This window comes from Gymnoscopelus braueri (genome assembly GCF_963280865.1).
Source record: "Gymnoscopelus braueri genome assembly, chromosome: 8".
Lineage (NCBI taxonomy): Eukaryota > Metazoa > Chordata > Actinopteri > Myctophiformes > Myctophidae > Gymnoscopelus > Gymnoscopelus braueri.
The window spans coordinates 20,520,413-20,534,268 of NC_137609.1; the positions used below are offsets into that span (position 1 = coordinate 20,520,413).

Here is a 13,856-nt window from a genome sequence, read left to right on the forward strand (position 1 = left end):
ACTGCTGATATACTGTAGGCCTTAATTTGGGAAAATAATAACAAGCAGAGCAAAGCACTGTTGCGTGTTCAGACCCAAGTCCTCAACTAAATAAATTCATAGACCTAAATCTAAATGTCATTGTAAATCGGCTAATTTCTCCAAATGTTTGCCTGATATTTTGTCGAATGTTTGGTCCATTATGACATGCGGGCCCCACAGGGATGCAAGCGTTTAAGTGGTTAAGAGATTCTCTATCGCCATTTGCCATATACAGTGATAAGCCTGCCCTCTAGCGGTGTGTATGGGCATACGTGGGTTATAGTTTTATAGTTATGTACTAGATTAGAACATTGGCTCACAAATGTACAAATTAATAATATAAATGTTAATACATGGTAATGGAATAGAAGTATTATAATCTATATTTAATACAGTACAATAGATTATGCCATAGTGCTCAGAACATTTTAGTATAGAGATATTAATATAAATATATTAAAATCCATCCTTTTTATTTAGTGTATATAGTGTTCTATGTAGGGGAGGGCTGTGTATCTATGTGATATGGTACCCACCAATGGTTAGGTTAAACGTGTCAGCAGTGGTGGCGTCCATCATACCACCAGGACTTTCTTTGCATTTGCCAGAAAATGGTTATGTCCTGTCCCCTCCACTAGGTGGAGCCTGGTGCTTCCTGAAGCTATTAAAGCACGTTGTGTTCCGGGTGTGCTTCACATGTCATGTCACCATGTCCATGTTTACATTTATTGACACAGGTTTATGACATCTTAGCTACCGCTTATCTTTACATAGGCCTACCTCCTGAAGCCTATTAATGTGAAGCGAATTAATAAAATCAATGACTTTGGACTTGTAGTCTGACTACCCCTTTAGTGTGTGAGGCATGGAAGTAAGTGTGCACAAATTACAATGCACATGGAATGAATTGTATTTTTCTATCAGTATAATTTCAATATATCTCTTAATTTGCCAGCAAATTAATCGAATGATGAATTTTGACCCTTTAGTGTTTCCATACTTTATGACACCGGCGGGGAGCAGACAGACTGGGCAACACCCCTTATGTCAACACCAGGGTGGGGCGTGGAATCATGGACTGTAATAACTACTAGACACTTCCTGATTCATTCATAAAACAGAACCTACACACCAACATGTCCACCGATGAATGGAAGAGGAGGTGTGAGAGTGAGCTGCAGCTCCAGGGCGTCCCGCTGCCAGACACCGTGGACTGGAAGTCCGTCTGCGAGAAGAAACCCCTCGGCCGGAATCTGTTGAGGAACCCTGCGCCTCACGGTATGATGACGTCACCATTGACCACTAAAACATATGCTAAAACAAGGCAGAAGTAGCTGGGAGCCTAGGACGGGTTCCAATATTCTGTAGTGGTTCTCAAACCTTTTTCTGTCAAGGACCCCTACATTAATGGACTCCCATCTGAAAATGTGTTTATTTTAAAAAGATACATTTTTGAAAATAGCAGATCCACAAGCTCACACTCATTGCACTGTGACACGTTGTGAGCTTGTTGATGCTATTTTCAAATAGATGATGTAGCCTATGCCTATATAAGGGAACTGGTTGAACTGGTTTTAAAGCTATATAAAAAAAAATACATGCTGGGGACCCCCCGGCAGCCTAATACGTATACATTTGGGGGTCCTTGACATGAACATTTTTGCAAACCACTGGTGTACAGTGTTGTGACATTGTGGTGTAATCTCATCTGGTGAAACATTGCTCAAATGGAGATGTTAAATTGTGACAGTAACATGTCTAACATGTCTAATAGCAAGTGCCTGCTGAGTCAAAATAGTTTAGTTTTTGCTAATCCAGTGTTTAGAGAACAGTGATTTTCATTTTGTTGTCGCATGATTCAGCTGTGAATCATGCTTTGCATCAATTTAGACTTTTTTGTTCATTTTCTATTATTTATATTAGATTTTTTTTATGACTGGTCTATTTTTGGATTTTTGTTATTTGAATACAGTAATATATATATATATATATATATATATATATATATATATATATATATATATATATATATATATATATATATATATACACACATATATATATATATATGTATATATAGTATGTACATATACATTATAGGTGAAAGATATTACAATACTAATACACAACCCCAACCATATCAGAGTTCAACAGGTTCTCAAATGTAGATAAAGTTGGTATGGGTGTTGGCCACTCATACTAAAGGCCTGGTTGATTTCTTTTTTCTTTTTTATTACTGTCTGAAACATATCTGTGTCCCTGTCAGGGACACAGACATTGTGATATTTACAGTAGGATTATAGTGCATGCCTTGGGCGTGGCGCCTTACAGTTGTGCCGTTGTCTCATTTCTGTCACAGGTTTGACTAAGGACACCCCTCCTCCTGAACCAGAGCTGACCGGTGTGCCCAGAGATGGACCGCCACGTTTTGAACCTGAAGGTGAGAGACGGCATGTTTGACAGCAGGAAATGAATAAAGTTTGTTAAAGCAAACTACACTTTTAACTAAAAGAACTACCTTTTTATGTGTAATGTTGTGATGACTTACAGGTGACTTCACGGGCTGGACCACAAGCAGGGAAGTCCTCCCCTATGACTCCAGTGGTATTCCGCCAGGTGCTGTTGTCTGTCATCTTCCTCAGTACAGGTGAGTGCTACTTGGGATCAGACGTCAGCCAGCCACCTGGCTATAATAAGTATATCAAGTAAGCATCTGACACCAACGCCCAGCCTAACTGAACACCACCCCCATCAGCCCCTCTGAACTCACTAGGCATTACAGTGTTGTCATGTTCTGTCTGTCCTCAGCTGGTTTTCCATGGAGCAGGTAGTAGACCTGAAGGCAGAGGGACTATGGGATGAGCTGCTGGATGACTTTCAGCCTGACATAGTCATCCAAGACTGGTGGGTTGCCTCCCTGATGGAAAAGTATTTGCGATTACATTATCACTGTTGTCTTAGCCTCACATAGCCAAACAATCAGACTGATACAATCAGACTGATACATCTAAATTCATTGTATGGGCTAGAACAGATCTACGCTTTGAAAACCAATCCTGACCCCCCCAATATAAAGGACCGCCCTAAAGTCTTAACATTTTTTTAGCCCATAGTTTTAGCCCATTCATTGAATGTAGATGTCACCAGACGGATCAGCAGGTGGAGATCTATATGGTCGTCTGACTACATGTGATTACTGTTGTCTTATCAACTCTGTCGCAATGGGTACAACTGCACTGTGTGTGCAGATATAGAGTATCGCAGTTCCCGCCCCTTCCGGGTTCCACTGCAAAACTCAATGCATTTTTCCCATTGACATTTCCAAAAATATTTATATCAATTAATTTAAGCCTAGAATCAAGCCATCCAGGGTCCTGGTGAATCATGACCATAAAACGTTTGATTCTGTGAAAACTTTTTTGAAAACGGCAAAACAAAGGGTATTTATTAAATATAGTATATCATATAATTAAATATAAAATCACAGAAAAAAATGTTTTATGGTCATGATTCACCAGGACCCTGGGTGGCTTGATTCTAGGCTTAAATTAATTGATATAAATATTTTTGGAAATGTCAATGGGAAAAATGCATTGAGTCATTTGAAGTGGAACCAGGAAGTGGGCGGGAACTGCGATGCTCTATAGCAGGGCTACTCAACTTAAGATGGCTCAGGGGCCACTCAGCAAAATACCAAAAGTCCAAGGGGCCGCCATAAAAATGACGGTCCTATTTTGGATTTTTCGATTTTGTAACACACAAGAAAATGTACATTTTGACATCATATTCTTTTCACTGTACCAGTTTATATACCGCGCGGCTTGAAAAATTTGGGGGTCAAACCCCCCCAAAAACCCGAAATGCATAGAAAGCTATGCATTATACCTGTAACAATTGATGCACCTGTATGTATGTCTGTCTGTTTGTTTTTGAAAAATGTTTTAGCAACCCATATATTTGAACGGAAATGTATATTTTTATCCTGTGCTTTAAAAAAAAAAAAAAAAAAAAAAGTTTTTATTTTATTTTTTTTACCATGAGGGGGCCGCCAAGACGCTGCGATCGGGCCGCATGCGGGGTATGGCTTAGGGCAGGGTTCCCCAATAGGCGGCCCGCGGGCCATTTGCGGTCCGCGAGAGGCAACTGTCCGGCCCGCGACGACTCCTGTCATAAAAAAGAAATATTTTTTTTTGAAAAAAAATAATATCTGTATTACTGTTCAAGCAGACTAACAAACACATCTGTAAGTAAGTTGTTGATTCTGGACTTATTTTGATTTTCAGTAAGTACAACTGGCTGCTGTTAATCTGTATTAGGCTACTTTTCAAGCAGACTGTAACAACCAAATATTTTAAGTAAATTGGTTGATTCTCAACTTATTTTGTTTCCAGAGTGCATTTTTGCCAGACCCAGGGGGTCGGCCTACTGGAGGCTTTGTCGGTCGGTCTGTCGGTCGGTCTGTCCCTCTTTTCCTACCCAGCCATTCAGATTTCAACCACTAGGGGTCTGGCAGAACCAGGTCTCCTGGTCTTGTTTCCTTGTGTGACCTAAAATAACAGTGTCAAATTAGCTAGATTAGAGAAAAAAAACTCGTAATTGCTTTGGTCCCTGGCTATATATTGCTCATGTCGGAATGATGTGTTTTTTCCATGTAGATTATACGCACAGCCTAGAAAAAATCATAACAAAAAGAAAACAGTGCTTGTGCTCCCAGATTTAGATAGGCTTACAACGACAAAGATACCGGGCGTGCAGGGTCGAAAAATGTTAAGCTTTTTTTCATGTTCTGAATGTTATGTTATTTTCATGAAATCTGGGAGCATAAGAGATTGACTTGCAAGCCCTTTGTTTTCTTTTTGAGATGTGTTTGCAATATGGTAAACACCGTATGTTACAAATACAGAGCCTTTAATCCCAAATGTATCATGATCATCTGTTTCTATGAGATTCCCAGCAAAACATGCAAGTGCTGCCACTACAATTAGAAATATATAATGTTTCAGTAATGACACTTGAATATGAACATAGCTTTTATTTTCTGTTTGTTTGTTAGCTATGAAGAGAGTCAGGTGCATGAGTCCATCTACCAGCTGCATGTGAAGTTATTGGGGGCTGACAAGCAGACAGTGATCTCAGAGCACACTGTCAACCCAACTGAGGACCTCAGCATCTACTCACACACCTGGAAAGAGGTCAGTCTTGGTTAAGATTCAGGCAGGGGTCATCTCAATATGTCAGTACACTGACAAATGTGTCCGTGGCAAGACTTAGCCTCATCCCTGGCTAAATTTTAGATTTTGTTTTTACACACCATTATTATATTCTTATTTTAAGATCATAAGACCCCATTTTTGATCATAAAACCCAATTACTGAATGTCGGTCTCCAGGGTTTCTTCAGAATATGTATGACACTGATTTACTATGACACTATGTATGGCACATTAGGAGTCCACTAGGACAGTGGCTCTCAAAAGTTTTATTTTCATGGACCACCATAACTGAGAGTGTAAAATGGAACCAAATGGACCCCCCATTTGGTTCCATTTGTACACTCTCAGATCTGTAATTGTAATTAAGGACTAGCTCTTTATATGTTTATGTCTACTCATTTTGTATGTCCATGGCAAAAATATAATTTTGACAAAAATGTCCACCACAAGCCAGCATGGCGATGACCCCTGGATTCAGGCCTTGATAATTATTTTGTCTGTGTCAAAAACACTTTTGTGGAGAAGTTCATTTTGTGTTTGTTTGTTTGTTTGTGTGTATGTCTGTAGGTTTCCCATGTGTTCTCAGGCTATGGACCTGGGGTGAGGTATGTTCACTTTCTACATCGCCTGAAGAACAGTTTCATGGTGGAGTTCTTCCCTACACTGGTCACTGGCAGTGCAGTCCTTGTGAGACCAACCAGATCCAACTGCTAGTCCTGCACCTTTGGGAGTCCTTGAAGGAGGTGTGACTATCACAAAGTGCCCAAATGATTTGCTTTAGAATGGTGATCATGAAACATCAGATTTTGTGCAATTTTGGTCTGTATAATCTGGCTAATTAACTGTTTGCTTGAACATAGTTATTAGGCCTATACGCTTTGTAATTTAACTGTTACATTTTGTTATCCTTTTCCTTTTCCTTTTCAAATAAAGATTATTTCCCCCAAGTGGGATGATCATAAAAAATGATCATAGAAATTGTTAAATAGATAATATGGTACATTGCAGAAAGAATATATATTAATAAATACTCAATATTTTAAACTGTGTGTGATATCAATGAGGATGTTGAGGCAGGATGTTGAGGCAAACGGAGTCAGATAAACAATTTGCATTATCAGATGCACAATACACAAGACAACAATAACAGTAATTCTCTTAGGAAATCTGAGAATTATTACAGAATTATTCCAAGTGCACGCACGTGTGCACAGACAGACAGACAGGCAGACAGACAGACAGACAGACAGACAGAGGATAGATGGATGTAGATTTAAGTGACCATCAGGGGATGGAATAGGCTATTTTTATTTGGATTTTTTTAATGTATGCTAAACATCTATGCTCCAAACTGTCCCTCTATTTAAGTCGTTGCACTCTTGTTAAAAAGAAATAGCCTATAGTTCCAACTATTACAACTTAGGCCAGATAGACTCTTTCTAGTTGATAATTGTGGTCCCTTTAAAAGTCTCCCTCTAACTAAGGGTGGTGAGTGATGTTTCAGCAGAACAAGATGACACCAGGCAGTAGCCTATCACATGACAAGTTCTGAAGTTTATTACACATGGAGAATATATATACAATATTGGACACATGACGTGACCAGGAGATATGAGTTAAGGACAAGAACAGAATGAATAGGAATAGAACATGCATCTTGTATCATTGACCACAGACGTCAGTCTCTCTGATAAAGTAGTTGATGGTCATGGTATCAATTATGCTTATGCAGATGAGAGTGATTCCCCACATGTACTGGGTCAAGCAGATAAAGCCACGGTCATAATTCATAACAATAATGAACCGATTATGATGAATTAAACTGGTATTGCTATGCGATAAAAACATGTCTGAAGTTCTCTGAACACATTCTACAAGTGAAATTTGTAGTTTTCAAATACGCCTAATTATTTGACCGGCATCTCTGTGCCCACGTTCTCGAGGCATGTTCCACTTTGTTCGACTCCTTTTGCACCAATGAACGTGTCGGGTTGGCACTTGCGCAGTGCGCGTGTGTATGTGGGGGTGTGTGTGAGTGGTGTGTGTGTGTGGTGTGTGTCTATGGTTAACCGCATGGACCGTAGCATCCCAGTGGAATGTGAGTTTAAACGGTAAAGTAAAGTGTGTGCGCTGTATGTCAAGACGAGGAGACTTTTTTATCTGCGTCCGTTTTGAGTGTTTAAGAAGCGATGCCCGCATCTGGTGGAGTTGTGCCATAAGAGACAGAGGTAAGGACCGATCAGACAACTAAAGACTCAAGTAACAAAGTAACAGGTGCATCGACTTGGACGCGACTTCGGTGACCGTTAAGTATTGATCTATATTTTTCATCCTCGAATTATTTTTCGGCAAAAATAATAGGCTGTAGTTGTTGTAGGTTCAAGGTAACTATTAATAAGTTAAGAGTTGCTTTGGATCCAGGCTGTCATGTATTTCTTTGATCGATTCTGATATTTTGATTCTGACATTTTATCTATACAAATGTAAGAATCGATAAGAAATTCATCTTGATCCAAAGCAAAACTTAAGTATCATGTTTCTTTCGATACAAGTTTCGTACATCAGCTACATTTGATTTATGTGGTTTGAATGTATGTAGTAACATAATACTTACAATCCTAAATACCTACTGTAGTAGCCTACTGTGCTTAAGCCTATTACATGACAGGTTTTATATATTAAAGTTAAGTTTAAACAAGCCGTATTCAGTTTATATTCGTCTTGTGCAATAGACATCCCAAATATTCAGTATTTGATTGAGGTATGATTATGCTTCACAGGCATGGCATTTTTGTTGGATCAATCATTGGGCATCCCCCATAATTACAATTTCTCATATAGGCCTACTTGAATCTGACCATAATTGGTTGAATTTGACAAAATTACAATTATGTCCATTATACATATATAGCCATTTTATTTCGTTTTATTATTCTTTTCTTTTAGTACTAAGGTCGCTATTGCAGCATTAGTCCAAATGTATACCTTAATGATTAGGCTAGCCTACATAAGACACAATGGGATCTGTTGGCGGCTGGTAATTAGACAGGATTTCATTACATCTTGTTCCAAAGTCTGCTGTCATGTGCATCCTCATTAACATAAAGGTAGAGTTGCAACTCTTTAGTTGGCATTTATTTTAGCTGACACTTTCACAGCTTTCTCTTCAGACAGTAATGTAGCCATTGTTTCACTGGCTGTGAAGACTTAAGGTTCTAACTTCTACACATTCCTCTCTTGGTCACTTATATGTAACTTAGTGAATCATTTCTCATCTGCTTTCCCTGTTGACAGTTCCTGATATTGATGAAAATCTAGAGCTGATACCTGACAGACATAAAAAGCATCAATCGTCTAGCAGAACATGCTGCTATTTACAGTAACCGGCCAACCTATTCCTTGTGTCCATGATACCTCTGGCTGCCAGTGGGGCTGTTAGGAGTTGATGTATGAGACATGAGGTGTTGATTGCATGATACACCCTGGGTGCCACTCTATTATGTTTGATTGCGTGCACAATATCATAGATACCACCTCAAAGAACCTAAATGAAACTGCCCTATACACGCCACCCACATTTATCACGTACACTTTTCGCACATTCTCGTTACATTATCGTAACAGGCAACCCTGTCCTCATACAGAAACGGGACTCATTCTCTCTTACTGTTACTACGTTACGAACATTCTCATTAAGAGTATATCTGGACTGTTTAGGTCATTCCAAGAACATTTAAACAAACAAAGAGGAAAAAACTGTATCTGCTGGAGTTCAGAGGCTAAATCCAAGTAATCTACCGCTAAAGCTCTCTGACACTTATCCTGAAATGCAACCACCCTGCATGTCAGCACACGTAAACCAATGCTTCATCATTGTACGCAGGCATTGACACGTACCTCATCATAGTGTGCCACTGGACAAAGAGTTAAAAGGAACAGCTATACTATACCTCACGTTTCTCTCACGTTTCCCTGTGGATCCATCAGTTGGGCCATACAGTATATATAACAGACCCACTACTTGTGAGTCAAGTCTGGGGTCTATAGATAGGTCTCTTTTCATTTAAGCACTAATGGTATTATTTCACCCCTATGGTTGCTAAGGAGCCAACCCTACAATTTCAATGAGTAATCGCCACCTGAGATAATTTGGTGTGTGTGTAACGGCTGTTAGTCACAGCATGTAATTTATAATTAATCTGTCTTAATCTAAATTATAGTTACACTACCTACAAGTAGCGAGCCAGCAAAGCACAAAGGGCAAACAATACAACAGGACTTGCCTTTTGGACAGAGATTTATATTTCAGTAATATGTGCTGTAATGGGCATTATTTTCCTGTGTGTGTGTGTGTGTGTGTGTGTGTGTGTGTGTGTATGTGTGTGTGTGTGTGTGTGTGTGTGTGTGTGTGTGTGTGTGTGTGTGTGTGTGTGTGTGTGTGTGTTTGTGCGTGTGCGTGTGCGAGAGAGAGAGAGTCAGACAGACAGAGAGAAAGCGAGTGAGTAATAGTGAGTGAATGTCAGAGAGAGAGGGACAGGTGGTGTGTGTCGGTTTGTTTTGTTTTCATTCAGCCCTCATCTACTGCTTTGTCTGTGTGGGCCTGCTAGCTGCCTCTGCACTTTGTGTTTGCAATTTGTTGTTATAACAAAATTGTTAACCTGAATCCAGGCCTGGCGAGGAATAAAGGGCACTGCTACAGTACCTATGCATTTGACATAACGTCTATGGACAAATGTTCATGAATATGTTTTGCTGGGAAATATTGATGGGGGGCTCCTTGTTGTTTGATGTTGTTCTCCTGCTGTGTCCACCATTTAATGCTGTCCAATTAATATGATAGGATCAAAGAATATAGTCGCTGTCTGGCAGAAACCTTATATCGCCATATTTCATATTTGTATGTTTTTTTCATAAACTAATGTCATACATTTCTCACAAAAGTAGAGAAAATAGACGATCTGTAAGATATTGTAGATGGCAATGTTTTGATATTTACAATTTAAAAATAATATATATTTAAACATTTCCTATAATGCCATGCCCAAAATAGTTGACACCAGGTTGAAAGTGAATAAGACTTTCTGTGGGTTTTATAAACATTGAACCAATTAACGAGAGTATTAACAAGAGCTTCTGACTAAATACTATTGGATCCATTGGAACCATATTTTACAGTTTATGATTGGAACGCAGGTTATTTTTTCGATTTTCTGAACAGTAACGGCTTTGGACATACAAGGTTTCCGCCCGACAGCGATGATATGCTGCGGGTCAGAAATAGACATATTTTCCACACAGAGCCATGTAAAAAAGAAAAGGAAAAACAACTGTGTACAAATGGATTGAAGAGTAGTGATTTCTCTTTCTTGGCGTAATGGATAAATGCCTATTGCCGAATAGATCTTGATTGTCAGGCTCGTCCGTTTCAGTCATCATCAGTTTGCCAGCTCTCTTTTCACAGCCAGTGAGTACTGAGTAGTAGGAGAACCGTGTGCGTTCTCTGTGTGTTTTTGCTGGTTCATTGTTTCGGACCGTGTCCTGAATATTGCATAACTGGTGTCTCTGTCTGGGTTCATACTGAAGATGAGACTGCTGTTCCTTCTAAGGTGACAGGGCCGCCAGTGGCTGGGCAGAGTGAGTGACACAGGTAATGGAAACCTCAGGAGCCACTGTCTGCTGGCAGTTTGTCTACTAACCCCTTTCTGTCGACCTCGCCGCTGGCCCCACGCAGCCTCTCTCTCCCTGTCTATCTCTCTCTCTCTCTCTTGCCGTTATTTAGTTATTGACTACCTGAGGCGCATGCGGGAGTACAAATATCTGAGGGAACAGAGGTGCAAAGTTTTGGTCTACGAGGTTCAGCTGTTAGATGGACTATGAACCGCACACAGTTGGTAGCAGGAAAGAGGAGAGACGTTCGACCTTCAAGGGTGAAGTGCTGTTATCAAATCTGTTTCTGTGTAATCCATCTGACACCTGAAATCACCTGAGGAGAATCACTTTTCTCAAGATTTGAACCACTTGTCCAAATCCAGATTTACTATGCTTTTCAACACCACCGGGTTTAGGAATGCATTTTTTACTCTAATTTGCTTGGTCAGTCCAGTCAGGATGTGGAGTCATGCGTCACTCTTTCCAAAAAGCAGAGCATTTTATAGTATATTGATGTGTGATCATTTCAAATTTGCAGTAAATTATCCTGAACATAGCCAGCTTTTTTAAGATAAGACACAACTTTATTGTCCAAATGAGGTTGGAAATGTATTATTGGTCTCTATACAATAAAAGAAACAACATAAAAGAAACTCATGAACTGCAGCATACTAATGCACAGTCACAGTACTAGATATCCTAGATGCGTCTTACAGTAATTAATGATGATGGCGCTGTAGCTACAATCAGGGGGATGTTGCCAGAATGAATGGCTCCATATTCTCTCTTACAGCGGGTGACTGTAGAAAGTCTTGGCCTACACAAATAGAGACCAGACAATTCTACTCGAGGACTGATTATATGAAACAGAGCACAGGGTTAATCAGTAGAAATTGTCTCATTGAACAGTGACAATTGAAAGTAGATCGCTACACTTGAGCAGCTGAACGGGATGGAAGTGTGCATAGTGTTCTGTAAACCAAGCCATGTGCTCAGCCAAGCTTGCGGTACTGTTGTCCAGATTGATGGCATTCTGACGCAGTGGACACACTGAGAGCAAGTTGTGCAGACTGTGTGCGACTTGAGTTATTTTTCCATTGCGATCACCACATCTACAGTGCATGAACATTGATGAGAACCAATTAAAACACTTATAATTGCCCTAAACCCTAAATAATTGGTTGGCCAGGGTCCTTCAGGGCTATATACTGTACGTAGTCCACTCCTTGTTGGTCGAAAGTAGCCGATCTTCACAAGGCGTTGCGTTGGGGTGCCTCGTGAGCCACTTCTTCACACAACGTGGGAAGATGTGTATGTAGAGAGTTTCCTGAAATATCAAAATCAGAATTTTGAAATTTTTGAAAATGTTCTTCTTTATTAGGTAGTGGAGGAAACTGAAATCATAGAGATCGGAGACATGCCAGACATAGAGACATTTTACATTTAGGTTATGGGAGTCCTCGCAACTCACAAGGAGGATGTCCAATTTAATGTCCATGCACTAACTGGATGAGCCTGTTGAAATATAACTTTAATGTAAAGCAGGGTGGAAGTGGGAAGGTTTTGTGTTAACTGATGCACTGGACCATGACTAAACCAGGTGACATGTCAAACTGTTCTAAAGAGTCACACTCGAAAGTTTAGATTTGAAATTAGGTGTTCATCCTTTAGTTTCATTCTGATACCACAAGGGCTGTGTTACCATTATATTACAGGTATGTACAGATATTCTTATTTTATTCAGTTCATTTGGGGGAGGGGTTCTTCATCTTTTTAATATTTTGACTGGATTTTGCCTAGAATACAAGAAGTGGATTGTGAGTTGTAGTTTTATATATTGTAGTGCTTAGGTCATATTACACAACATTTCTTCTGATTTTACATTATATTATTATGATATATAATAATATAGTGTTATAATGACTGTTATCTCCGCTAGTGTAAATGTGTTGGTGTGTTGCTTTGCTGGTGTAGTCCAAATAAGGATAGATACATTCTAACACAGGTTACATATAAGCAAGTTAGATTTGGCAGCAGTTTATTGTGATAAGATATTAAAAGATTAGATATTTTAGTCTGATATGAAATTATCTGTTTACACATTTAGCCTAATCAGTACTGTTTTCATCTCCTTTGCTGTCTCTTTTGTGGTGTCTTGCAATGGTAATGGATTTATTATGCTTGTTTGGAGATCATATGTTAATGTGTGAGGTATGCTCTTTCCCTTATCTACTGTATCTTTTGGATGTTGGATTTGAAGATTAAGCTGAGGTTGTCAGGGACTCTAGTCACTCTACTAGTTTGTGAGTGTTCTAATCAGAAAGACTTTCATTTCTTTCTTCAGCTGCACTGCCTTTAGCAACTTCATGTAAATAAACTTCACTGTTGTAAACTCTAACCACACAGTCTTCCTCTACCTGAACATACTTCCATCCTCTCTACCATACCAGTGGTGTACAGCAGTGGTTCTCAAACATTTTCATGTCAAGGACCTCCAAATAGATATGTATTTGGCCGCAGACCCCCATCGGAAAATATTTTGTGCCAGGGACCAGTTAAGTCTTAAGTGAATATTTGTGTTGTTCAAAATTCTTCGCAATTTTCATCAAAATGTTTTGAAAATAGCCGATCTGCAAGCTCACAACATGTTGCAAACTTGCGATGTGACGCGTTGTGAGCTTGTAGATCTGCATTTTTGAATAGTTGCCACTGTCGCAAAATTGCTTGCTCAGGGTGGGACTGTCGGGTCTCTTCTCTACATGTAAAGCGTCTTGAGACAACTTGTTGTGATTTGACACTTTAATAAAATTTAATTGAATAGCTGATGTATAAAATAGGGTTAGAGTGGTTCAACTGTTACTCATTTTGCTGTGTACCCCCTGTAACGCCCTCAAGGACCCCACTTTGAGAACCACTAGAGTACACAGCATGCCTTTCCTCCATTACACCCTTTTCACAATCTGTCATTTGACTG

At 39.5% G+C, this 13,856-nt stretch overlaps 1 protein-coding gene across 2 annotated transcripts; it reads left to right on the forward strand.

Annotated features, from left to right (window-relative positions):
* Positions 1–1,062: 1,062 nt before the first annotated feature.
* On the forward strand, positions 1,063–6,277 carry nccrp1 (P1, F-box associated domain containing). 2 transcript variants are annotated; one of them, XR_013933585.1, is made up of 7 exons: positions 1,063–1,299; positions 2,381–2,461; positions 2,572–2,668; positions 2,830–2,925; positions 5,075–5,213; positions 5,801–6,038; positions 6,182–6,277. XR_013933585.1 is itself a non-coding variant. In XM_080435028.1 (6 exons), the coding sequence occupies exons 1-6, from the start codon at positions 1,158–1,160 to the stop codon at positions 5,945–5,947; spliced, it is 702 nt and encodes a 233-aa protein (XP_080291154.1). In that variant the 5' UTR covers positions 1,063–1,157; the 3' UTR covers positions 5,948–6,277. The 2 variants fall into 2 exon arrangements, 1 of the variants encoding a protein (XP_080291154.1); XM_080435028.1 differs by having other exon boundaries at positions 5,801–6,277.
* Positions 6,278–13,856: the final 7,579 nt, after the last annotated feature.